The 27,855-nt window shown below is 46.1% G+C and overlaps 1 protein-coding gene across 1 annotated transcript; it reads left to right on the top strand.

Moving 5' to 3' along the window:
- The first annotated feature begins 1,918 nt into the window (after nt 1–1,918).
- LOC149328441 (uncharacterized) lies at nt 1,919–26,470 on the top strand. The gene is made up of 7 exons (XM_089558997.1): nt 1,919–1,987; nt 2,115–2,255; nt 2,382–2,441; nt 6,412–6,559; nt 7,690–7,823; nt 13,697–13,832; nt 26,245–26,470. The coding sequence occupies exons 2-7, from the start codon at nt 2,174–2,176 to the stop codon at nt 26,468–26,470; spliced, it is 786 nt and encodes a 261-aa protein (XP_089415123.1). The 5' UTR covers nt 1,919–1,987; nt 2,115–2,173.
- Nucleotides 26,471–27,855: the final 1,385 nt, after the last annotated feature.

Raw genomic sequence — 27,855 nt, 5'->3', positions numbered from 1 at the left:
TAGGTATGCTGCATGAGGAGATCCTGTGCGTGTTTGCCTTCCCTCGTGCCTGTTTCCTTCTATGTTACGCGATAACGAGTTCACTGGCAACCTCATTTAGATATCACGATCATGTGCCATTAAAACGACGGTATTATTCTTATCATTGTTGTTTAATCATTCTCGTTCACATGCTTTTTCTTCTGCAATATTTTTTTGTTTACGGTGGTTATGAGTGAGTTATTGCTCACAGATGATTTCCGATTTTAAATTACCATTCATAGGTTTTGCATTCAGTCAAATGCCTTCGTGCTTTCAGTAAGGCGTCTATAAGGGTAACAAGGCTTCATGATAAAAAAATCTTTCAAAAAGTTTTGTGTTTAATTTTTTTTTTGAAAACGATCATTGTGCATTAAAAAAATAAACACTCCATTTTATTTAATAACATACAAAAAGTTTCGCTACAAGAAGTCCACAGGAGATCATCCGATGTCTTGGGACAAATCTGCATCAGCAGTAGTGGTTGCACATTTCGCACTCAAAATTAATAGTTTTGCCAATGTGCCTTTCCTTATACTTTCGCTGTCGCCTGTTCCTTCCACTGCTTCGTGGGCCTCTGGTGGACGAAAACTTCGTCAACGTCTTTGATATTCGCCGCCATCAATCACGCAGTATAACCTTTCCACCTAAAACCAGGAACGAGAAGTTTATTCTTATTTTATTTTCGTTACATAGTAATCTAAATATTGTTCGATATCAGTTACGCAATGTCCTCCTTGCTCCACAATTCATCTCAACACATTGCTCCGGCGTATATCTTCCAGTTTCTGAAATAAATGCAAATAAAGGTTAAACAAAATCACTGTGTGGAAAAAGCAGCATTCTAAAATATTACCTTAATACAGCCGCTGTGGCTCAGTGGTTACGGTGCTCGGCTGCTGACCCGAAAAACATTGTTTCGATCCTGACCACGGCGGTTGCATTCCAAAGGAGGCGTAATGCTCGACGCCCGTGTACCGTGAGATGTCACCGCACGTTAAAGGACCCCAGGTGGTAGCAGCGGCGTTCCTCACAGCCCGAGTCGCTTTGGAAGGTTAAACCCCATAAACCTAAACCACTAATAAGCAACTGCCGATGTTCCTGAAGGGAGCATCGATGGTAATTTTCAATCAAGTATACATTCTTAGATATTTCTACAACGGCATATTGAAGGCATTCATGACAACTGCTTCCTTTCGCAGTATACCACGAATCGGGTAGTTAAGAATCCAAAAGCTGTTTGGGTGTCCTCCGCGGTTGGTGATGAAGTCCTTTGGAAGCCGTCTTGGAAAATAAAATTATTAGGACGCCAAAGGTAGGAGATTAAGTTATTCATTAAATGATGTTTATATTTCACACCTTGATGTGTAACGAAGACCAAGGAGAAACTCGTTTATTGTTCGGCTGCATGAAGAGTCTGAATGATTAACGTTGGAAATCTTGCTTATTAGTTATGCGATAATCAATTAATTGCGGCAATAGTCTTGTATGTTACCGTGTTGAAATGATAGGCTTTTGAAGAATAGAAAGGCGCAAAAATTAGGCACGTGAAGTTATTATACGCCGGTGACTGACTGTTCTAAAATTATGTGTTGTGATAGGTGGACAGAACCTTAAAGATTCTCTTGTAACAAGAGTTGTGGACGGCATGTCGCAAAGATCCGGAAGCGTTTTTGCTGCTGAGTGTTTCTGCGACTATCAGCGAGACATGTTTGAAAGGGAAGGGCGGCTCTGGGGATCTTCTGTTTGGCTACGACGCGAAGCGCTGATTTTAGCTTCCTCGAGATTGGAGCCTTTCAGGTGAGTCAGAAAAGAGGCGGTTACCGTTCGTTGCTAAGAAGTGATATGCCGTACGACGAAGGAAGTCAGTGTACTTATAAGAGGGTACGTGCGGCAAGGCGCTTTATCAGGCACTGGAACCCAGAGCGACCTGTTCTTTTTGCTCTCTGCTACAAGTTAAATGCTAGCCGTAAGTCATTTTTCACACCAATTTTTTCATCACCTCCATTACTATTTTTATTATTCGCGCATCTAGTGAGTCCATATCTGTATGTGAAGGTTTTGCTGCATACACGTTCATTTTATTACTATTTCAGATGGTTGGTTGGGTCTGAACTACAAATAAATCCAGGCGGTAACTGGGCGCCTTTGAACAATGAAGACTTCCTTAGAGTTGGCAAGACTCTCGTTTATTTTTTTGTTGATCGCATGTCCTAGCTTGCGTTCTTCTGGTCAAGGTAAATAGTCTGAAATGTTACAAGGCTGTGGTGTTCTGCAGCGTGAAAATGAACGTATATTTATTTTTTCAACCTTTGCTCCCTTCTTTAATATGCACCTGTATTTGAGTGTCCATGCCTGTACAGAATTGGAGAAATCACGCAAACTGACTGACCTGCTGCAAGCGACTCTTCCCACTTGCTCAGGTTTGTACACTTCCCATTTTTTTTCAGTCCAAAATTTTAAAAACGCAATTGCACAGCAACATGAGGGCTTTTATCGCCGTGATTGAAAATATACTGAGATAAGGTTTACAGCATGGCTTGAAAATAATTCTAAAACTCTTTCGATCCCTGTGGCAGTTTCCTGGCATGTTGTTTATTTGAGTTTCCGGACTATCGGCGCAGTACAGATGTCTACAGCTGGGTTTGTATTACATAAAAGCCCTGACTTAGCAGTCCTAAATACCAACTGTTATATGTGGTTAGCATCCGCGTTTGAGTGCAATGAACAGTGACGTGGCAGGTTATCAACTTTTGTGTGCTGCTTGTCAGATGTACGCTTTCAAACGTTAATAATCCTTAAAACGCGAGAAGTAGGTGTTCTTCCAGTATTTACGTGCATGAGAGCACACCTTCACGACGAAAATCATGAAATGATGTCAAAAACTTGTCGATTCAAAAAAGGAGGCCACAGAAGTGCGGGTAGCGGGATCCAGCGTGTGTCGAGATCGCGTCGAGCGCATCGTCTACTAGGACACACTTGTCTTTCCTAGATGCACAACCTGGCGTGAAGAAATGCAAACATAAGTTTGTCTTTTGATGGTAGGGTTCATCCGTTTTGCTGCACAGTGATGCTGAGCATACATTTCCATCTCAACAATTGTCAAGGTTCCTTACCGGTTTATTGAATCAAAACAGCAAATGGGGAGGAGGGACTTCAGTCAGAAAGAAGGGCACAACCGTCCGAAGGCGTGAAAAAAAAGGAAAACTGTAATATGCGTTTTTTTTTTGGGTGTCTAGCACATATGGCGGGAGAGAGAGCGAGAAAGAAACTATTTAATGAAGAGCAGAGAATTTCACCACCTTTTAAATACCTCTGCCAAGCTACTCCGCGTCGGAAGGGCAACTGGGAAGAAAAAGACGGATGGAGATTGGTGAAACGCATGCTAAAGTGAAAGGAATTTAAGAAACGACGCCACCTCTGAATTTCTTCTGAGATACCTCAGTTAGTAAAAGAAGATGGCAAAGAAGATAACGAGCCCCTCATCCCCTTCCCTTGTTTGCTTAATTGCTTAGCGAGGGCCTCGGTTCTGGCAGCCTTGATGCCATAGGAGGCATAAGAGGGTTATCACGCAGCTTCCACCCTCTCCGTTCGATGACGTTCTACGTCACACTCTGCGGTAACTCAGGACGTTCTACGTCCGCCGCTTATGAACGTGGGTGGCGCTGATGAACACTCTCAAGGTTAGGTTACTTGTAAAACATAAATACCCCCGAAAGCAGAAGATTTGATAGCCGTCGCCGTAGCTCAGAGGTAGAGCACCGGACGCGTAATTCGGAGGTCGTGGGTTCGGATCCCACCGGCGGCATGTGGTTGTTTTTTCTTCTGCTTTTCTAATCAATTTTCTTTAAGCGGCAACATATTCAGCAATATTCTAAATTGATCAACACCACAAAATAAATAAAAAAAATCCCCTGTGCCCCTTGGTTTCTGTGGCTGTTGGCTTCTGTCCTATCTCATAGTTATGCACTGCATAAGTTCATATATGCCGACTACTTTAATAGATGTATAAGACTGGCCAATCCTATATAAAGGTCTGAGGACGGAGGTTCCGGTCTGAGCCGTTTATTCCGGCAATTAGAGCGCCTTCAAATGCAGGAACGTCCGGATGGGCGATGGTGGAATTCCTTTTTCCCCCTCCGTGCGGTGTAAGAAATCCTCCACTATATAAGTGAAAAGCAGACGGAGTGGCCTCAGCGATTTCCACCCAGTTATGCGCCTAGTCGTTTGCGCAATCGTTGGCAACCATTATGTAATAGTGTTCCGATGTCCTGATTAATTCTGGTCACGAAGGACCTATTCGAAACAACCTGAGGGTTACCGAGGAAAACATATGCGCACGCATTTTTCCGGGGTGTCGGGGAGCAAAAATACTTCTTCGTAAACTTATATATAAAGCAACTTCTCAAAACGTGGCACATAATCATTTAGTATGTAAAGCAGCTTAAGTAGTGTAGAAAAAAATTAAGTCCAATATTTCCAAGAGATTCTAAATGACATATTTGTCGTGGAGGTGTTGCGGTATGTAAAGTGGGCAGGGTATACTCAGATGCTCGTATACATCTCAGGATGTCGAGCAGCGAGAAACTTATTTACAGAAGCGTACAGTCAGGCCGGAACAAAAGGCGAACAGTGCAGCTCAACAAAACAAAATATTTTACCAGTATAATTTCAGCGGTAGAGTAAAACTAGCCGGATCAATGTTTCTGTGTGAACGGTTGTTGCTGTTGTTGTGACTGAGAGAAGGATGAAAAGGAAATTTCACGGGCCTGCTACTGGCTCGAGCCAAGCCACCACCGCTGCCACGTGCAGATAGAGGAGAGTTAAAACCTCAGAAGAAGGAGAGAGAGAAAAGGAAAGACGCGCGTCGCAGCAACAACTGCGTCCGCCGGAGCGGACGCTGCTCAAAAAACAGATAAGCGGCCGAAGCCGCGCTCGCCGAAGCGAGGACAGATACTCTGAACGGTCTACAGAAGTAGTACATGTACATGAACCAGTTGTAAAGGAATATCTGGCTGCAAAGAAGAAAACTGCAACATTTACGTGTTTGCTGTTTATGCAGGCTCGTCCGTGCATGATAACTGTAATCTTGGATATACAATGCATAAGATCATAAAAAGACGAAGCAATAAAAGGTTAAACGAAGAATGGAAGGAAAGGAAACATGACACGAAAATAAAATAAAGCGCACACGGGCTGTACAAGTAAACAAATTCACTCGTAGACAGTTATCTTTTCGTTTGAATTTTGTACGATTGTAAAACCGTAGAGTGAATATAAAACCCTTCTTAGGGTAGCATATTCGTACTGCATTTGAAGCTTCTGTTCAACATCTTTATGCAACTTAGCTTCCCGTTTGCGCGGCTAATGCAATGCCTTCGGCATTACAGGTCTGCAAAATGCAATACATTTCTCTGCGATACTTGCGCTATTCGAAGAAAACTCCTTTTCCGTTCCTTTCCAATATGCCTCAGTTTTAAAAAGGAAAAAATCAGGGATTATTTAATGCACGAGATCAGACCTAAAATACTTTGCGCGCTTCTGCAATACCTCTATGGTTTATACAGGTTAAAAAAGCCTTAGGCCTTTAGTATAAGGAAGTCTTGAATATTGTTGTCACTAGATTTCATGTGAATATACGGATAATGCGTATATGCATACTATGGGCATCAGCATGTGACCGCAATAGAAGGGTACACCTCAAGTATCCAAGAAATTGTGCACTACTTTACTGAAATAGCTCAGCGCAGGCATACAACTTACTGCACGAGCACTAACTTTGGGTTTAAGATTTTTTTCGAACGTCTACTCACAAGAAACGCGCGTATGAGGCCGCTCTCATTCAAAACATTAAAGAAACTAATAGATTACAGCTAAGTCTGCGTTGGTAAAAAAAGATCAAGCACACGATTTGAATTGTGCAAGAAAACATGAGAAGTGCATATAGACAGACAAAAAAGCACACGAGAGCTCAAAGATGAGCGAAATATATTAAAAAGAATGTTAAAATTGCAGGCTATTAAAGGAGTAAACAAAAATTAAATTTTATATAGAAGAAAGAACGCCGTTTTGGCGCTCATATCGGTATCGGACTGATGCACTTCCTCTACCTCGGTTTTTTGTTTCTTTAAGAAGCTATACATCTAGCTTCCAAGGCAATAAACATTACAAAATGCCAGCAGGCGTTGATATTGAAGCCCCTATGGAAAGTTTTCGAAGATTTCCTTGTTTGTGTGAATGAATAGACCATATTATTGAAATTCTCTGGTAATTTAGATTATATTTTCGCGGACAGAAGATCGAACAACCACTGGACATGCTTTGCTGCTGACATGTAGTTTTTACTGGTACATCATATGCACTTCTTTTTTTCATTCTATGTCTCGGTGCTAGAGATTGACGAGGCCGAGCTTTGTGCAAAGGAAAAGATTTCCAGGTGCTACGCCAGCTATCTTGATGTTTTGGTGTCTACATTGTATGTGCCAGCAAATGAAAACAACCTGACGACCATTGAGGGCGCGGATGACATGCGAGCATGCCGGTATGTACATTCACTACTTGGTTTGATCAAGAGAAAAGATGCTACTCCCTTAGATGACAGGGGCGCCAGCTATAAATGCTTTCAGTTCCGCTGGAATGCTAAGCAATAACTTTTTTTCAAGGAGATTTGTGCTAGCACTGTGAACTGAATTTGTTCTAATATATGAATTGATCTAGAGCAATATCTGACTAATATTCCTCAGAATTCTGAGGAGCAGTCCCTCCAAGAAAACGCACCAGCAAGAAGCGCATTTCAGCGCAATACTTATATCCTCAGCCAAGGATTAAAGATACCAAACAGAATTTAGTCAAATGGAAAAGAAAGAAAAAATAACAAGTCTATATCAGTCTTTTCGGAAAGCACATCTTATTTTCGAAACATGTATACTGGCGCTGCCTGGCGACAAACGTGTCCAGATCATCACAAATGCAGCCCACACCCAGCAAGATTTTCCTCTTTGTGGAGCTGGTCAAGCTCACGCAAAAATGCATTCACTCATGCTATCTTGTTTGCTTTTTTTTTCGGTAGATATCGCATACTGTAAACAGCCGGAGGTACGCTAACTGGATGCTGTGGCCTTATTCCGTCGTCGTAGATTCGCGATAGCACCCAGAACGGTATAGCATAGAAAATTAGAGAGTAACGAAACCTAAAGTAGGAACGCTGAAATAAACATGCAGGCTTCATCTTCGTGAAGCCTTAAAGTGTCTTTATTGAAATTTTCTCAGAAAATTGCGTCAGTGGGCACTTACCCGTCTTTAAGCTAGCACGTGCCACTCGTGGCATGGGGCAAGTGCCGTTCAACTCTCTCCACCGACTACATTTGTGGACATGCGACCTGAGCGGCACCTGTCAGCGCTTCCGCTTTATTTTGTGTTGAGTTCCATGACATTATAAAACTAAAAACGGAAAGTAAGAATAACGTTTTTTTTTTATGTCTCAAATTACACCGCAACGAAATGCTGAAAAAAAATATGGTGAAGGTCCACGACCGGCAGAACATTAACGAGACGTTTTTATATTTTTCCTTGCTATCTTCGCGCCGAATATTTCTCGACAGTATGTGGGCGTCGCTGCAAAATGACACGTTTCTTTGATCAAGGGCTAACGTCGAACGGTTTCTTTTGCAGCCGCCTGAAAGAAATGTTACCTTGCCACAAGAGGATGGACCATTGTCCAAAGTCAATTATGGAGGGATTCACCCGACAAGAAGAGAGCTACAGATATATTGAAGGCGTGTTTTGCGACGGAATCAGAACGAAAGGTAAAGAAATCATACCTCCATGATGCAGATGCCGTTTTTTGAAATATTCACAATAACCCTGCAGCAATGTTTATGGCACTGACTTTAGGCAATATCGCATAAGGATAACGCGTCAAAGCTGGCATCGCGATGTTGGATTTCTAGGAATAAAATGAAGCCACAATCGGCCGAGTAGCTTTAAGAGATTCAGGAAACTAGTCATGTCAGTAAAGTATCCCTCATTAAAAGGTTCAGTCAGATGCAGTATAAACACATAAACTTGCTTTATCTCGCAAAATGTTTCCGGGTAGGTTGTAAACCACTTTTGCAGGAAAGAACTGCGTTATAGCTTGCACACTTTGTGTGCTAACACCAATATCTTCGGTCGCTGCAAATTGCCCATGGTGGTAAGGGAAGAGTGGGGCACAACTGACGCATAGGCGGATGACTGCATTCCTTATGAAGAGTGCTATGGGCTCCCTGGCGGTGAAAATGGACGCATAGTATAAACGCAGTACGCTTCAAAAGAGAGGGGTACTTTTTAAGGGGTAAATTCTACGCTCTCGGCTGCAACTTCTAAATAAGGAAGATGAAATGGGGATAAAATGCGGAGCGAAAACAACCGATGGTCTTTAGTAAAATGCAAAGGCCTTTTTTTAGAATCATTCCATGTACATAAGAGGAAACATGCTCTTAACAGGACACGTGGAAAGCTTAAGAAATCTGCAATCGGTCACTGCGCAATTTGAACGGCACTTACACCATCGTTACATGCAGCGCTATATGTGATCACGGGATCGGTACAGTGTGTGTTTGCTGTTTCTGCGGTAACGGACAGGATTCGAAGCGAAGGCAAACGTGGCAGGGGAAGCAGAAAGTCAGTTGGAGGATGAGATTAGTATATTTGCGGAGAGAAGGTGGCCGTAGCTCGCACAGGAGTGAAGAGCGAATTGGCGGGCTAGTTGGTTCTTTTGCATGGTTAGGGAACAGCGCAAGGACGAGACACAAGGAACATTCAAAGAAACACACGGGTGCAGCGCCCGCGTGTGTCTTTAAATATTCCTTGTGTCTCGTTCTTGCGCTGTTCACTAGCCATACAGGAGCGGATTAGGTGGAGAATTATGGGAGAGGCCTTTCTCCCGAACTGGGCGCAGTGACACGCTCAGAAGCAGTGCTCAAGCCTGAGCACATAAAATGCAAAGCTTCATCGCCTCTATGTGCCGGTCAAACATAATTTACTTTCTCTCTCCTGACCCTAACTACCTCTTCGAGGAGAGGAACATCAGTGCAAAGAGAACATGCGCCCATTTTTACTCGGAACCTTGGGTACGAAGTTTTGCAAGCATCTCAGAAACAAATATCAGCGCGTCACCAGAGAATAGCGTGCGAGACCCGACGAATTTTAAGGTACTAACTGTTTCTTTAATTGTTCAGGCGAATTCGCACGAAACGCAAACACATCTGAAGACTTCGAGCGACAGAAAGTTAGCAGACGATCAGGATTGTCGGAATGTGAAATTTCAGCCCAGCTGTTTGCACGTATGTGCCACCACTGGCAGGTGGCTTGATGCGCTGCAAGCGAACCTCCGTGATCTTCCCCTGGTAGCCACCTTCCGGTTGTTACGCCGGCGACCACGACGCGGAATCCACGAACAGGCGCCTGAAAGCTGCACTCTAAAATCAACAAATTAGGATAGCAGGACTTTTGGAAACAAGTAAATCGCTGACAAAATGCTTCCAGTGGTTTTAGCGTACACTTACTTGGTCCGTTCCTAGCGTGGCATCCCCCAGAAGGGGGATAGTTGAGGCCAACTACTTTACGCTCTATGCTGACGTCAAATCCCTGCTCCCCAGTACCGGGACATATGTAGCCAAGGCATCCGTTGAATTGTCCTTCTGCGCCAAGGTGCACCGAAGTTCTGATCACAGGCAGGAGAACGTATTTAAATACGACCTCATGAAAGCCATTCAATTGCAAGGGAACAAGCCACCGGTGAAAAACTGTTTGCCATCCCTAAAACAATGGCTGCACAAAGCGCTCATACAAAACTATAGCACACATGCGCAGCTAGTACTGAGAACTGGAGAGAATGATCTGCACTGTCATCTTGTGCCGCATAGTTTTTGCTTAAAAAGCCACTCTGGTGCAGTGGACCCAGATAACACCCATCAACTTGACCATTGAAGGAAAGCACCATACACTTCGCATGCTATGCTATCGAAAATACAGAGAAACGGAACCTCGACGACAGCGCATTTTTATAGCCCGCAGAAGAGGCTTGAGAGCTCGTTGGGTTTTGAATAAAGTACCAACATGGAATGGCGTGCAGGCTGTAAGGTCTACGGACACGCGACAGATGATGCAAGCCAGGCGACCGCGTGCGGCTGTGGTCACCAGTGCTGGCCAAAATATTGTATGCCATCTGTGTACGAGTGCACTATAGGCGATAAAAAGATCCGGGTGGCTGTACACGACACAAAACTTTTTATAAGGCACTTCAAAACAAAGAGAAGGCGTATCTGACGGCAAAAAGGAGATCAAGTCATAACGACGACTTGTGATTCATAATGCTGTTACAAAAAAATGTCGTTTCTACAATCTTCTTGAAGTGGTGCCGGATGGATGAGGCGTCGATGCGAAGAGTCATGGCATTGAAGCGACAGTTTCCATGTGGTGACGAAGAGATCTTGGCACGGAGAAACAGCACGGCGCGGCAGTTGCAGAGCTCTCATGGCTAGCAACACTCATTTGGCAGACGGGGGCATGTGAGCAGCATATTACTGCTTCTCTTCGGTGAGGCGCCCGTACTGCTTCTTTTCACGGGGAATAATCCTGAGACCGGAATAGAAGCCTTCGTTGGCATGTCTGGTTAGTAGGCCCGTTTTGATGTCTGGAAATACCTGCCCGCATCCCACGTCGTCTTTCAGTGAACCAATCTGTCAATGAATCAATCAATCAATTATTCAATTAATAAATCGTATTTCATTTTCACAAATGAAGGAATGCAGGCTGAAACAAAGGGACAGAAGAAAAAGCTGTACAGCGGAGCTTCACAGCGCTCAGGCCACAGCAGCAGCACGCACACGGTGTTCATTCAGTAAAAGAGCATTCCTGTGATAATTTCACGTGAAATAATGATTACACTGACGTATATAAAAGGCACATTATACATATTGTAAATTTTGATTTTCTTCAAAATACTTATTACTTATTACAAAACATCTAAAAATAAATAAATATAATGCACAGTATGCCCACCGACACGGCGCTTGCCTAGAAATAGTATATTTCCTGTGCATGAAGCATTAATACGAGCGTTAACGGAGGGTCTTGGATCTTTCTCGTTTCTTCAGGCAGCTTCGTATTTAACAGAAAGCTAAAACCCAGGAATGTTGTATGTTTAATATGTTATTCATGTTCTCTGCTGATCGCCGCCGGGAAGCTAAGGTCTGTTTTTACGCGACACGTGAACAGCGTTACGAGCAAGGTGAGGCAGCTGTTATCTAGCGCCCCACAGCGTTGTGACGTATGCTTCTTCAGTGGGAGGAATCGATTCTTGTCTGTCTGATCGTAGCGATAACGGACCGTGTTTGTCAACACGAATCAGCTCCTACAGAAGCTTCCGCCCACGTTAAACGCCAAGGTGTATCTATGTTTTTTACGCTTGTTCTGGAACCATGCAAAATTGCATTAGAACTCTGCATTAGGACCATGCATTAGAACCATGCATTAGAACTCTGTGGAATAGGCCATAATTTAGAGCACTTCTGGGGTATGGAAACACGACTTTCAGAAAGCCTTGTGTTCCAATCGCTTCTTTTAGTGGGCTGAAATAGGTATGGTATTGGGCTTTCCACTACTCAATGGTCTGTGTGTCCAAATAGGCATAATGTCTAAAACTGATTTTTTCCACCACTGCGTTCACTCATTTCACGCTGCTGACAATGGTCTAACCCAACATCGCTCAGAAAATGAATATCTAAGGTCGAACCTTGCCTACAGCATTACTATATTCCCTATAGAAGTAGTAGCGACCTTTCTGGAAGACATTTCCGGCGTACCATGTCTTCCAGAAAAGATACGAGCATGAAACTGATCAATCTAAATCCATGGCGCGTCCTGGGAAGCCTCATGCACAACAGTAGCCGCACTGCAATACGCACCAGGTTTACTGAGTAGAGAAGGCTACACCCTTCTCATGCCACGTTCTTTTATCAGAGCTAAGCAGAGCGCCTAAACCCCCTAGCTGTTCTTCATAGTTTGATTAGTTTGCACTGCCAGCCACATTTTTCGGCTGGGGTGCCACAATACCTTCTTTTACAGCTTCAGGTGCTCCTCATTTTGAGGGCGTTCAGACGCGCTTATTTTTCCTACTGTGGACAGCGCTGGGCGTCTCTGCACTCGCTCTTTGATGCGCCATAGCGCTTAACTGCAAATTATCCGTTCTTCAAACGCATTTTGGCGCATTCTCACCTCCCTCTGTGCCTACGCGCAGCTCACTTTGGTAACATCAGTGATTCTACCGGTCACCTGACTCCCCTCGTTCAATTACACAATAACAGCTGTCCCGTGGGAAATAGCAGCCGGAACGACTAACGAACGGATTAAACAATGAGGAACACGATCCCCTACGCCGCACTACAGTATATAGTTAAATACGCAGCGCGGGAGGCTGAGCATCTAGCCTGAGTGGTGTAAAGCGGTCTAGACCATTATAAAAATATTTTAAAGGCTGTCTATATGCTTCTTATGGACTCTATTTCCTTCCTATGGATATTTGCAATTGTCTATTTACAGCCAATAGACTGTCTATAGACGAGAGAGAGAGAGAGAGAAAAGGACGGAAAGGCAGGGAGGTTAACCAGGCGATGCCCAGTTGGCTACCCTACACATGGACGAGAGTTAACTAAAAGGGCATGGCCATAAGTTTGTTATTGCCTATAGATTTTTTATAGCATTTGTAGTGCCTATAGACTGTTCTCGAATACAGGTCTATAGAGTCTATATAGAATTTATAGACAAAAGGCTATGGAGAGTCTATAGACTGTCTAAAGTAATTTTTGCCTAGGGAAAATGCTTCAGCTCTCTTCCGCCGGCGCTGCTTTGAATCGCGCTCGGGACTTTAACGGGGGTGAACGTTAAATTTTCTGCCTACAATTTTGGCTGAAAAAGTTTTTAGTATTTCGGATTGTTTCAGCTTCGTGTTCGCCATATTCAGGTTCATGTTTTCTTTAGGTTCCGCTTAATGATCCTGTTCAAGTTTGGAAAATGTTCGTCTTAATCTACCGACAATAGGAGCTCCGAAGATTTGATGTTCAAAGGGCATTCGCACTGGACATTTTAAAGAAGTTCGAAATCACTGCCGGCATTTGGAATGCCGCATGCCAAAAGTCGGTTACGTCTTTAAACTGAGTGTGGCCGATAGCCATGGTGGCTCATTTCTCGATGTCCGTCGGAAGCGCTTGTCGCTAGCGCCATTAAGTTGCCTTCTCCTTGGAGGCACATGATCGCCATATCAAAGTGTTTCCTTTGATACCTATTTGCCGTATTCTTAGTTGAAGTACTACTATCACCAACAGTGACAACATATTTATGGTCACCTGTTAATGCAAAGTGGGGACAGCAGAGTGCTTGAGCAGGACTGATGGTGTGGACAATGTCAGTGACAGAGATAAACGTTCTGTGCTAGGTCATGGTATTTTCGCAAATTAAATAAAATACATTTAGAGCAGCGTAAGTTCAATGTTCAAAAACTTTGCATCGGTGTGCATATCAATACTTATTCATTCGCATTCACATCTGCAAAATAAAAACAGTAGTGTTACAGCCCTGATTCATTTTCCTCGGCCCAACCACCGCTCCTTGAAATTTGCCGCATATTTTCTGCTTCCAGTGCGGTCATCACGTGGTATTGAAGACGTGGTGGAGCGCTGCGTAGACGTCAAAGAACTCATGAAGTGCAAGCTGAAAAAGATCCAGGAGTGGAAACAGGAAAAAGGACCTGATGTTTCTACGCCCCTTATTTGCAAGTAAGCAAGAATTAATCTCTCATTAACACCATGCCTTGAATACGAATTGTTTCAAAGCCGAAAATTGTAAAGATTACCTTCCGAGCCAGCCACTTATCATTTGTGTATTTTTTGTTCAGATCCAAGCAAGGTTGCGGTAACGCAGAAAGGCTGACGTAGTCTATAATTTTAGCTGGTCAAGCTAGCATTTAAATTAGGTAGCGTTTAATTCAAAAAACCATGCAAGAAGCCGGGATTTCCTTAATAGTCTGGCGCAAGGTTGCAAAACTGCATGAATATATATATATATATATATATATATATATATATATATATATATATATATATATATATATATATATATATATATATATAGTGATACGTGCATCCGAAGAGACAGAAGTAGTGCATGCACGAGAAGAGGAAGAAGTTAGTTGGCTCTCGCGCGCGCGCTCGAACCTCTGTGGGACCATCGCAGGTTTTTGCGGCTCTGCGCTGGTGTTATTTTTGGCGTTGCACGCTACAGTTTGGTGGAGGTGCTGGGTACGCTTCCTGACCTGCACACTCCGTACAGCGTCACTACGGACCTCACACCGGTTCACCAGCGACCCAGCCGCCGTCTCCGCGGAGAGTCGCCTGAATTTGGGCCCCTTCCCCCGCCAACAAGGACGACGCAGCCTCGACCGCCGAGTCCAACTGACATGGCCACTGACACCAGGACCCCGCCGCCGATCCAGCCTCTACCGTCGAGTCCAACTGCCATGGCCGCTGACACCAGGCCCCTGGCGCCGATCCTTTGCCACCCACCGCGAACACCGCCATCTTTTCACGGTGACGTGTTCGAAAACGCTGAGGACTGGCTGGAGACCTTCGAGCGGGTCGCACGCTACAACGGCTGGTGCGACGAGCGCAAGCTCAATAACGTCTACTTTTCCCTGGAAGAGTCTGCTCGGACGTGGTTTGAAAACCACGAGGCTACCCCTCCCACCTGGGAGACGTTTTGCCGGAGTCTCCTGGCTACGTTCCCCAACGCTGACCGCCGGGAGAAGGCTGAAGCTGCGCTGCACTCCCGAAATCAGTGCACGAACGAAAGCGTGCGCATGTACACCGAAGACATGGCCCGTCTTTTCAAGCGAGCCGACCCCAACATGACAGAGGAGAAGAAGCTACGCCATCTCATGCGTGGGGTTCCATCCCGACGCACCCTGCCCTCAGAACGGCGAACGTCCGCATGAGATTGCGCAGCATCTATGGGCACGCCAGAACCCTGCCTACTCAGGAAGGCGCGAGTCGCGTTCCCCTTCGCCTCTCCGCTATCGCTCATCCAGCCCTGGCCGCCAGAGTAGCTCTGCTGGCCGTCGCTCGCCGTGTCCGCGTCGGGAAAACTAACACCAGCGACCTCTGGAGGCAAGGCCGCTGACGTCGGGACGTGTCAAGACCCTCAATCGCGAAACCCTCGAGCCGACGATACCTGGACAGCGAGAGGCAGCGACAGTATCAGATACGCTGCATCCGATTTGCGTGTGACAGTTGATGGCACTGAGATTACCGCGCTGCTCGATACCGGTGCTGATTATTCTGTTACGAGCCGTGTCTTTGCTGGAGAACTTAAGAAAGTTCTGACACCGTGGACGGGGACCCCCATTCGCACCGCTGGTGGCCACCTAATTTCCCCTGTGGGCAAGTGTACGGCTAGAGTTGGGATTAGTGGTTTCACGTACGTTGGTGAATTTGTCGTACTCCCCGAGTGTTCCAGAGACTTGATTCTGGGGATCGACTTCCTGCAGTCGAACGGCGCTGTGATTGACTTTCAGGAGGCACGTGTCGTTCTCGACCAAACAGGCTGTGGCGCGCTTTGACTCCCGCGATCCCTGCAGCAACGCCCTGCGCATTGTCGAGAACGACGTTACGGTGCCGGCGCGGTGCAGTGTTCTGGTGCTCGTGCGGAATGACCTCTTTCACGACTACGAGGGCCTAGCGGACAGCCATAGCCCACTGCTGCTTAAGCGGGGACTCGCCGTTGCAAGAGGTCTCGTCCAACTACGTGACGGCCGCACCCACGTCCTCCTGACTAACTTTGCCAACGAACATCAGCACCTGGCCAAAGGCATGGCTATTGCCTTCCTCCACGACGTTGCTGAGGTTCCAGGTTTGTGCACCGTGGGAGGACCCACTCCGGAGCATGCTGGCCCACATCACGTTCTTCAGTCCGTCAGAATAAATCCCGCCCTGCCGTCGGTTCAGAGGGATCTTCTGTCGGACACCTCTTGGCAGACTTTGCGGACTGTTTCGCTACGTGCTCGAAGGTCGGCCGAACTCCACTCGCCAAGGATCGTATCATCACTGACGAGACTACGCGACCCGTCTGCCAGCGCCCATATCGTGTTTCCCCGGTGGAGAGAGACGCCATTCAGAATCAGGTTGCCGAGATGCTTGCAGACGATGTCATTCAGCCGTCCACCAGTCCGTGGGCATCGCCTGTGGTTCTTGTCAAAAAAAAAGGACAATACTCTGCGTTTCTGCGTGGACTACAGGAAACTTAACAGCGTGACCAAAAAGGACGTTTACCCGCTGCCCAGGATAGATGACGCACTCGACCGATTGAGGAATGCCCGATACTTCTCGTCATTAGATCTTAAAAGCGGGTACTGGCAAATCGAAGTGGACGAACGAGACCAGGAGAAGATGGCTTTCGTGACGCCTGACGGCCTCTATGGGTTTAAAGTGCTTCCATTTGGTCTGTGCTCAGCACCGGCCACGTTCCAACGCATGATGGACACTGTTCTCTCCGGCTTGAAATGGCAGTCCTGCTTGGTGTACCTGGACGATGTCGTTATATTTTCGACCACCTTTGACCAACACTTGCAGCGGTTGCGCATTGTGCTACAAGCGCTCAAATCCGCGCAACTCACCATCAAAGCCGAGAAATGCCATTTTGGCTTTGAGGAACTTCGCTTTCTTGGTCGCATTGTCAGCGCACAAGGTGTTCGCCCGGACCCTGATAAGACCGCTGCCGTCTCAGGTTTTCCACGCCCAACTGACAAGAAGGCCGTTCGCCGGTTTTTGGACCTGTGCTCCTACTATAGGCGCTTTATTCAAGATTTCTCGAAAATCGCGGAACCGCTGAACGCACTGACCCGTGACGACGCGCCCTTCCTGTGGGGGACCGATGAAGAGGCTGCATTTACCGAGCTTCGCAGCCGTCTGCAAAGCACTCCGATACTCGGCCATTTCGACAAGCATGCTGCCACGGAAATCCACACTGACGCCAGCAATGTTGGCCTTGGTGCAGTGCTGATACAGTGGCAAGACGGTGCAGAACAGGTCATCAGTTATGCTAGTCGAACACTTACGCGCTCCGAGACCAACTATTCTACGACGGAGAAAGAATGTCTTGCAGTGATATGGGCCATCTTCAAATTCCGACCGTACCTCTACGGACGACTCTTCCGTGTAGTAAGCGACCACCACTCCTTATGCTGGCTGGCGAGCCTCAAAGACCCCTCAGGACGCTTGGCTAGATGGAGCTTACGCTTGCAAGAATACGACTTAACAGTAGTTTACAAGTCTGGCCGTAAGCATCAGGATGCGGATTGTCTGTCGCGCGCGCCTATCCCAATCAATACCGAAGAAACCACCGATGATTTTCCTTTCCTGGGCTCTGTTAGTACCACCAAAACGGCGCAGCTTCAGAGGGCAGACTCGGAGTTGGCGCCGCTCATCGATTACCTCGAAGGCAGTGAAGCTCCCATTCCGCGTGTTTTTCTTCGAGGGCTTCACACCTTCACTTTACGGTCTGGTGTCCTCTACAAGCGCAACTTTGCCAACAGCGAAGAAGTGTTTCTACTTGTCGTACCATCACAGCTGCGGTCGGAGATCTTGAGTGCCTGCCATGATGCACCATCCGCCGGCCACCTTGGAGTCAGCCGTACACTCGCGCGGTTTCGACAAAAGTATTATTGGCCCAGGTTACTCCCATCGGTGCGGGCCTACGTAAAAACGTGCCGTGAATGCCAACGTCGGAAGACTCCTCCATTGAAACCAGCCGGATTTCTTCACCCCGTCGATCCACCGAGGACCCCTTTCCAACAAGTGGGCATGGACCTCCTTGGTCCATTTCCGAAGTCTTCGTCTGGAAAGCGTTGGATAGTCGTTACGACTGACTACCTCACACGGTACGCTGAGACCGCGTCTCTTGCCAAAGGCACTGCTGCTGAAGTGGCGCAGTTCTTCGTCCACAACATTGTCTTGCGTCATGGAGCACCCGCCGTTGTTGTTACTGACCGCGGAACTGCTTTCACGGCCCGCTTAACTCAGTCCGTGATGACTCTCACGCACACGAGCCATCGATGTGCTACGGCGTATCACCCGCAGACAAACGGGTTGGTAGAGCGACTCAACCGCACACTAGCCGACATGCTATCAATGTACGTTGACGTCGAGCATCGAACTTGGGACACCATTTTGCCGTACGTAACGTTTGCTTACAACACTGCCCTGCAGGAAACAACCCGACTGACCCCCTTTCAGCTTGTCTTTGGTCGCCAGGTGACCACTCCGTTGGATGCTATGTTGCCCGTCGATCCTTACTGCGACTTTGACGCTGACCTCGACGTAGATACCTTCGTTCAGCGTGCTGAGGAAGCGCGTCAACTGGCCCGCCTGCGCATCCACCGTTAACAGGAGACTGACGCCGCTAGGTACAACTATGGGCGCCGTTTCGTCAGTTATGCGCCCGGTGACCTTGTGTGGATTTGGATACCTGTTCGTCGCCGCGGGCTCTCTGAAAAGCTGCTGCGCCGATACTTCGGCCCTTATGAAGTAGTGCGCCGCATCAGTGATGTGACTTATGCAGTTGCTCCCGCCCCGACAGCTTGTTCATCGCGCCGGTCGCACCGAACTGAAGTCGTACACGTTGTTCGCATGAAGCCTTACCACGAGCGGCTACCTGACTGAACTGCGGTCCACTGCAGCTGTGTTGTACCCTTTCCCTGACTTTTCCCTCCTAGTCGCATCGTGTCGATGCTGCAGAAGAGGGGGGCAGTGATACGTGCATCCGAAGAGACAGAAGTAGTGCATGCACGAGAAGAGGAAGAAGTTAGTTGGCTCTCGCGCGCGCGCTCGAACCTCTGAGGGACTGCCGCAGGTTTTTGCGTCTCTGCGCTGGTGTTATTTTTGGCGTTGCACGCTACAATATATATATATATATATATATATATATATATATATATATATATATATATATATATATATATCACGTACTTGTGAGATCTGCAAATTAGAATGCTATGCACGTATGTATAGACAGTATGAAACTAAAATTTCCAAGCTCCTGAAGTCCATAACTGCACCCTTCAAGTCTGAATCTAACATATTTTCTGCGGGGAGTAATACAAACCCCAGCATGGAGGGGCTCCCATATTGCAGAGATATTGTCCAGATTTTATGCTTTCGTGAAACGCTCCAAACTGCACACCGAGGTGTGGAAAGTAGGCGGGGATGATGACATCGAAATGAGTTCAATGTCAAAAGGTTGGCGGAAACTGTCAAAGAGAAATGTCGACAGGGATCATACTTCCAGTTCTTGTCTTGAGAGTGAGAAAGAGGGATGCTTAAGGATTGCTTTTGTTGCTGGCTGTTTACGAGAACCACCCCTTATCAAAAAGTTGCGCATGTAGCAATCACCAATCCTATAAATAACTGCAGCAATGTCTCAAAAACGTCAGTTTTCGAAATTAAGGAAAGGTAAACTTATGAAGCAATATTTGTATTCTCATTTTAGTCAGCGCCTTCCATTCATTAGGTTTTAGGATCGATGAAAAGGTCGTTTAGCTGGCATGCCAGTGTTCCGTATCGGTTCATACCTGTCGGACGCTTAGTACGTCTTATGATGCAAAACGTGCGCGATGTCACAGCAAAGCTCAACCTCTCGGTTTGGTCCAGAAGCACGTAACAGGTAACCTTACAGACGCGTCATAGCACTTTGTAAGGGCTGAAGTAGTGGCAAAGCACCGTCGCGGACACCTTCTCGGAGGAGCCCACGCGGAGACTTTCTCCCACAGTTTGTACTCACCACGTCGATGGCGAAGTTTGTAGCGGCACGAATCTGTCCCGGGCTTGTTTCCGATGCGCATTCTGGCCAGCTGACGGTCTTCTTCAGCGCGTCAGGCAATTTCCTGTATGCATGGTGCGATCTGCCCATCGTTTGGGCACGGGAGCATGTCATCAGGCATGCTCTGGACATCACGTCCGTGCAGAAGTCGAGACGGCATGAAGCACGTAGTTTCCTACAGGGCGGCGTGGTAGGCAGATGTGACATACGGCACGACCTCATCTCAAGTTTTGTGCTGGACATCTACGTATACTGAGAGCACGACCTCAATAGTCCGGTTCATTTTTTCGGTAAGACCATTGCGCTGCAGATGGTACGCTGTGGTGGTGCACCTCACCTGAAAAATGTGGTCGATTAGCTGCGCTGTAACCGCCGTTCTTCTATAGGTAATCGTGCGCGAAAGGGCCCCAAGCTGCAAGAAAATGTGCGTTAAAACCTCGCCGATATTGGAAGAAATGCTACGAGAAATAAATGCCCTTGGTGCAAGCGTACGTACTAAGAAAGTCAGCCACGACTATGATGCACCTGTTTCCGGACAGCGACAAAGAGAAAGGGTCGAGGAGATACATTCCTATTTAGTCGAGCGGAGCACGAGAGGCTGTAACGAGCTTGAGAAGCACCGCTGGCTTAAGTGGTGCCGTCATTCAGCGCTGGAAATCCCGGCATCTTTTAACGTAGCGTTTGACAGCAGCAGAAAGTCCAGGCCATTAGTACATGTTCCGCACTCTGGCGACCGTTGATAAGATCCAAATGGCCTGAAGTGGACTTAGATTGCAGGTGAAAAGACTTTGCGTGCGAATATAATCTGGAATTACGAGAAGGTAAGCTCTTTGTTGGCTTCTCGAGTTGTTGTACAGGATACCCCGCCGCAAGCACAAGGGGCCGAGAAATTCGAAGAAGTGTCGAGGTAGAACCGTATCGCTGTCTTCGACCTATTATATGAGAGGGCGAATTTCCGCGTTCAGCCCACTGCGGATTCACCGCCTCTGAGGCGGTGACGGTACCAAGGAAGCCGCTATCGTCATCGGGTGCTACGCGGCCAGGATCGACTGCTGTGCGCGACAGCGTATCAGCGTCTTCGTGTTTCCGGCCCGGCTTGTATGCATTGTGTGCAGTAGTCATGTGAAACCCCTGAAGCAGTAAACTCCAGCGTGCCAGTCATCCAGATGGCTGTTGCAAATTTGCCAGCCAGCATAAACAGCAATGATCGTTTACGACTGTGAATGAGCTGACGCATGGACAAGGGCCAAATTTCATGGTCACCCACAAGACAAGGCATTATTTTTCCGACGTCTAAGAGTAATTGCTTCCGGTCCGGAAGGGATTGCGGCTTAAGGTACTGTAGACGAACAGCACCAATACCGATTTGGCTGGCGTCGGTGTTTACCTAGGTGTCGGCCTGTACGTCGAAGTGCACAAGAGCGGGAGATACTTGATGATGGTTTTGTTCAACCGTCTCAAAGCTCGCGGTCTTCGCTTCTTGTCCTCGTTGAAAGAAGAACAACAACCTCCGATTCCGTGTAGACCGTCGAAAATTGAACAATGTCACCAGAAAGATCCTCTACCCGTTGCCGCGCTTTGACGACTCACTAGACAGATTACGACACGCTAAGTGCTTCTCAGCGGTTAGCATGATGATTGATTATTGTTCAACCAATGTAGACGACCGTGACCGCGAAAAAAACCGCTTTCATGTCTCAAGGTGCCCTTCATGAATTCAAGGTTTTTCCTTTTGGCTCAAGCTGGGCGCCGGCAGCAATTCAATGGTTTGGTTTGGTTTATGGGGTTTAACGTCCCAAAGCGACTAAGGCTATGAGAGACGCCGTAGTGAAGGGCTCCGGAAATTTCGACCACCTGGGGTTCTTTAACGTGCACTGACATCGCACAGTACACGGGCCTCTATAATTTCTCCTCCAAAGAAATTCTAGCCGCCGCGGCCGGGATCGAACCCGCGTCGTGACCCGCGCAGTGTCAATGGATAACTGACACTGCGCTCCGCGGCCTCAAGTGGCGATGATTTCTTCTGCACCTCTGGGATGACATCGTCGTACTACTTTCGTAAATGTTGACCCAGTAACTCTATCAGATTGCCACGTACTTGTTGTAAAAGGGTGCCTTATAACCTGGAGCCAGAGAGGAGGAGACAGCGATGGTAGTTTATATAGGATAGCTTGACTGTTTGCGACTGTACTTCCTCTGCTTCTCTGTTCCAGCCCTAAGAAACTCAGATCCAAACAAAAAATCGTGAGGAAGGATCTTGTCAACAACGGGTGCCCGCAAAATATGATATCACCGCAGAACACCGCTGTTCACGTCAAACGTAGAAACAACAGCCACCGAGAAAATCAAGCGGGCAAGCATCCCCTACGCTCCAAGAGTCAGCCAGACCTTATCCTGGGTATTAAAGGACTACAATATTCATATCGCCCACGTGCAATCAAGTAAACTGAAGCACGGAACAAAATGCCTTGCCTTAACACTGTCAAGCTGTATCACATGCCGTCAATTGGGACAACACCTCAGTCATCACGGCGAAGTATTTATCGTCCCGCCTATTTCTCGACTGAATTCACATCCAAACTGCACCGCATGTTTTTATCCAAACGCGGTCTAACCTGGACCGCATATAAGTCACCACCTTCGTCCATCCGCGGCCGTTGTTAACGGATCCGTACGGGCCCCGAAACGTTGTTTTTCCTTTTTTCTTTTTTGGCGAGTGCTCCTGTCTTCTGCTATTATGTTTCCTCCTCGCCAAACGGGATTCCGTCAAACACTCGTCTAGTATACATATATTCTATTAATATAACGCTTCGAGTGACGCAAACCAAAATTAAAATGAGCTTACCACTTCTGGACCCAATATGAACATATGTTTCGATTACGTGAGGTGCATGGTTTGAAACTACCATGGCCATCAAGTAGAATGTCAGCATTCCAAGTTTCTCACTGGCTTGCAGCAGTTGATTATGTTTATTTGCGAATGAAGCAGTCTGCGAGTTAGCTGTAGAGGCTATGTAAGTATACTGATTAATCCTATTATTTACACCCAGGTGTATAACCGAAGTTGGCTCACTCGTTTTCTTCCTTGCTTAAATTTATTTTTAAGTGCTTCTATTGTTACTTTGGTCAACTTCAGAGTCATTTGCTTTTTCGAAAAACTGTTCCCCACTTTATTGCTGAATCTCGCTTCTCACTTCCGGTACAGCCTTGTGGCGGCCCCCCTTCAGTGGCTGGAAATATACCGCGTAGCATGACAAAGCCGTTGTAATAGCGCTGAATCATAATATGCTGATCACTTCACTTCATTCATGGGAAGCGTATGCAGATTTAGAAGCACAAACAATTTTTTTTCTGGTTTACATATTTGGGTTCTATTCTTGACATGCTTCATTCGCTGAGCTAAGATTTACTTAACACAGAAAACTATGCGGCCAGAAAATCATTCAGTCTAATGTTGCTGTCATAATGTGGAGCGTGTGTCATTATAGCATAAAATACCGCTAAGATGAACGAAAATATCTTTCATTCATAGCGAAATGCGGCAGCTCTAATAAAGCATTCTAGTAGTATCATTTCTAACATGGCTGACCATACCGCTTGACAGACTCCTGAAGTAAAACCATAAGTTGTCAGTTCGCCGGTAAACAATCAAAAACTAATAATCTACACAAACTGAGGCAGATCCGGGGAAAGTCTCGGTGTACCTGCTGAAATCGATAGCGTAGATGCCTAAATAAGTTATTATTGTCTGTTGATTAAAATGAGAAAATATTGTGAACGGCAAGAGTTTTTTCAATATCAGCAAAAGGATGACAGGAAAAGTAATTTGAGGGATTAGCAGTTACCTTCGGCTTATTGAATGTATAAGTAGTAACAATCGCGAATTGCCTGGCAGCAGTTAGTTCCGCGATTTGAGGGAACGATTGTAGAATATTGTGTGCTTTTACATGAAAAAATACATCCTAGCCTAACGCAATTTTCCAGTGCATCTCTTTGTTCCCTAAGTTGAACCACATGAGCGCACTCTGATCCTTGAACACCACTTTGCATCTCAGCCTACTTACGCGACGAGAAAGATGCAAGACATCACGTTTGTCGCTTTTCAGCCCCGGAATTTTTAGGTCTGTTCTCTTTGCCTTGAGGAAAAAAAAACTTCATGTAGAATTTTATATTGTTTGCAAATTAGGCAAGCAGGATGTATACATCAGGAAAAAACATTAAGAGCCCTGGAGTGCTGGAAGGTATCCTCCAAAGTTCCTGTATTGGACATATCTTCTACGCTGTTATGATGTTGTAATGCAGTGAATGTGAAACGAGGCCTACAAAAAGAACAGGAAAGAGAAATTGTATCGCCTACGAGGTGAGATAAACCTTCAATTACCTCGAACTCACCGCCAGTCCCAGGAAGCTCAGTGCTTCACAATACAACACGTCGAGCGTTGCTCCAACCTAGTGGTTTCATGAGTGAATAATGCCCATGGCCAAAAAGAAGCTGATGAGCTCGGTACCAAAGGACGACTCATGACCTGGACACGACAATGAGGTCCAGCCTACGCCGAAAGCGCACTACTCTCCCGTTTCTGTAGAACAAATGACACTGTTGATGAGTGAACATGGTTTCCCGAACCACCATTTCATTTGATTCGTATGTGCGTTCTTGCAACTGCTGAATTTTTAACCATAAACGAGGCCTCAGGTGAACGTAAAGGAGTTCGAACACTCAGAAACATATTCAACACATTATTTCAATGGCATGTTTCGCATGCACATTAGGTGTAAGTACATGTTGTGACTTGCAGTCATGGACAAAAGATTGCGAGACGCTGATTCGCAGGAAAGATTTTTTTTTCTTGTTTTCCTCGCTAGCCAGCCAGGTCGTATTCTTCTAGCCGATGGAGCACGCATGCCTCCTCGTGCTCTATGCATTTCATCGAGCAGCTGTTCCCAACGGCGCCGCAATAAATTTTTTTTGGCCGCGAATCTGAATTCCTCAAATTTTTTTCCTTGAATATGCTCGAAGAATACACTACAGATGAAAATAATAAAAAAGAGCTTTCAGGTCAAACCGGAAACAATGCAGTCGCCAAGTTAGCAACGATAGGAACTACAAAGGTGCTCACGAAATTTGCACTGAGGAGTGGCATTTCTGATTTTGTGACAAAAGGTCTATCATCAAATAGGTAAAAGCACTGTTGCCGCAGATTCGTTCAGGTTAGACTGAAGTTAAAACCTACGGGCTGAGGCCGCAATGAAAGGTGTATCTGTAGATAAATGAAAATGCTTGCGCCTGAAATTCGTTGAGGTGCCATTGCAGTCAAAACTTATAGAGGCACATACTGCGGCAAAATGCGAAGCTCTGTTTAAATCAAATCACTGTTGCCATAAATCCGTTGAGGGGCCAGTGCAGTGAAAATTTTGTGGGGATTGTTCATGTTAGCATTGAACAGATTTCCTGATCTGATGTTTTCGTTTTTTAACACATACTATTATCTACTAAAAACTCTAACTGTTAAGAACAGTCTTAGCCTCCTAGTTTAGATTGTCATATATGCCTGCCTTAAGCTATATGTTCTAATTGAGGACAAGCTTAGCCGTATAAATGTAACTCCATACACAAAAACTCAAAAGCTGTTTGGTTGAAAATTTTGTCCGCATAAAAATATAAGAAATCCAACCGATCAACTTATTGTGGGGAAGGCTTCTAATCTTTTAATTTCTGAAAGTTTATCCGCTTTTTCACGTTTTACCTTCTTAGTGGTTTTTATGCCTTTCATGGTGAGTGAGGGGAATTTTTTGCAAAGATTTTTTGGGCTTTCTGAAAGAATCGCCTTTGGAGGTGAGCGAGTGCCCTACGTTTCCTGCGACATGCCTTTTGTTTGCTTGAGAAGCGATTTCAGAATGAGACGAGCAAGCATTTCACTACTGGACAAATCTCCCTCTCATGTCGGCGTATAGTAGGTAGTCTTCGCAATCTCCTGCAGGTTGAGGTAGAAAACCCAAATGTCCTCTCAGTCCTCTATACTATGAAATCAAGGAATGGGGTCTCTTTAGAGTGAAGTTTCAGCAAATGCTTGCATCCTTTCCTGCTCTTGTTCACTATATCAATTCGGCGCTTCTTGAACGGAAAGCTCTAATGATTTAGTGTGCTGTCCCATGGTCCCATAACTTTTCAGTCTTATTTCTTAGGCGATACTGGCGGAGAGCAGTTCTCCAGCCGCCATGTTCTCCCTACGTCACCGACCCTTGTGTGCCCACTCTGCCGCAAAGCTGCGTGATACGATATCCTCTATTTCATATATTTAATTTCTCTTTACCTTCCAGCCTACTCAACTCCGGTAAATGTGTGGCAAGTTCACTGAAGAGCGTGTGTTCCATACCGTACAAGCTTTTCAAAACTCCTTTTGATAAAGCTGCCAACGCTCTGGCGGAGCTTGCCGACTGCGTCACCAACGGCTCATGTCCAACACCTTTGGCGCCAGTGTTCATGTTGGCAGCGACTAGTGTGCTATGTAGTATGAGTTCTTCCTTTTGGCCAAAAATAAAATAAGTTGGCATCCACGAACTTCTAAGACTAATAAATACAAGCTCTGGTGTTCTTTTACTTACTCACTGGCATTGTTTCTGAAATGAGCTTCATTCCAGGTCCTTATTTGCGCTCTGTGGGAGGTGTTCACCACAAAGCTTTCACCTGAAAGGAAGGACACATATTCCGAAAACACCATGTATTCTGACGCAACGCGTTCTGTACTGCTTTAGATTTAGAAATTCCCTGCGGGTGCGACACAAATCTTCCATCCATTCATCGGGTACTTAAGAACTGAACGCTGGAAAGCCCGCTAGTAAGCCAGCCAATGCACCTCCGGAATCGGCGATGATACACATAATGGTGAGCATAATACTATTCCGCTGAGTTAGTGCTTTCCGCCTCTGCCACATTCCAATTAACTTTACAATAGAAAAACCGGTCCCGTGCTGGCAATTTATTTTTTTTTTAGCGCGTGCGAAAGCATTACTTTACAGTTTCAAATCTAATTAGGAATCCCAACCAAGAGCCCAAACAACAAGTGTTGAACTTGATTTCTTAGGATGGCGTTGCGCACACGAACAAACAATCACAGGAAGGAGCAGAAGGCAGAAAGAGCGCAAAAGAGAGCGTTGCGCACACCTGTCGCAACGCCATCCCAAGAAAGCTACGCACCAACTCGCCCAGCAAGAAGTTCTTCTACATTATTTGTTGCAATTGAGGATGCAGAAATAAAATAAATATTACCATTACTGAGTTTCGAGCTCCCGGCGGCGCGAAGGCCACTTCAAGGGTGCACTATGCTATCGCCCCAGGCGATCACACGTCGTATTAAACTGCAACGCTCTCTCGCGCTGAGCACTGCATATCGTCATCTTCGTCAACTTTCATCTGCGGCGCCAACAGATCGGGTCAACTTAGCTTCAGTCTAACTGTCGTCAGACGTGCCGACAATCCAGCAAAGCAAAACCATGAGCTATCCAGTTAAACACATGCTTCCGTACGTCTGCTCAGTTTAACTACGTTAAAAGCCAGCCACTTTTTTTCTGATAATAGATTTTTCGCAGTGTAAAATGACTGAAAATAAAAGACACCAAGAAAGCTCGCCATCAATCATGGAAAAAACGATCCTTCGCATCCGAACACGGAAACAACCATAGAAGGCAAGCCAGAGATATAAGGTCTCGATCTGTATTCTACGGCTGAAGGCTGTATTGATCCCTAGAAATACGGATGCGCTTTACTTTCATAATGTGGGGGCAATGCGTTTGCATGAGGTCTTCTTATCTTTAATTGCTTCTCTTACGTGTTGTCAGTTGGCAATTCCGGCAGCTGTCTCTTGACACCTGCCAGATGGAAAATGTTCGGAGTCGTAGAATAATATACAGTACGCCGACATTTCTTCAACT

The sequence above is a fragment of the Amblyomma mixtum genome, chromosome 9 (assembly GCF_055824585.1).
Source record: "Amblyomma mixtum isolate Tamu chromosome 9, ASM5582458v1, whole genome shotgun sequence".
Lineage (NCBI taxonomy): Eukaryota > Metazoa > Arthropoda > Arachnida > Ixodida > Ixodidae > Amblyomma > Amblyomma mixtum.
The sequence above is the reverse complement of the archived record's forward strand: the minus strand, read 5'-3'. Positions and strand labels throughout refer to the sequence as shown.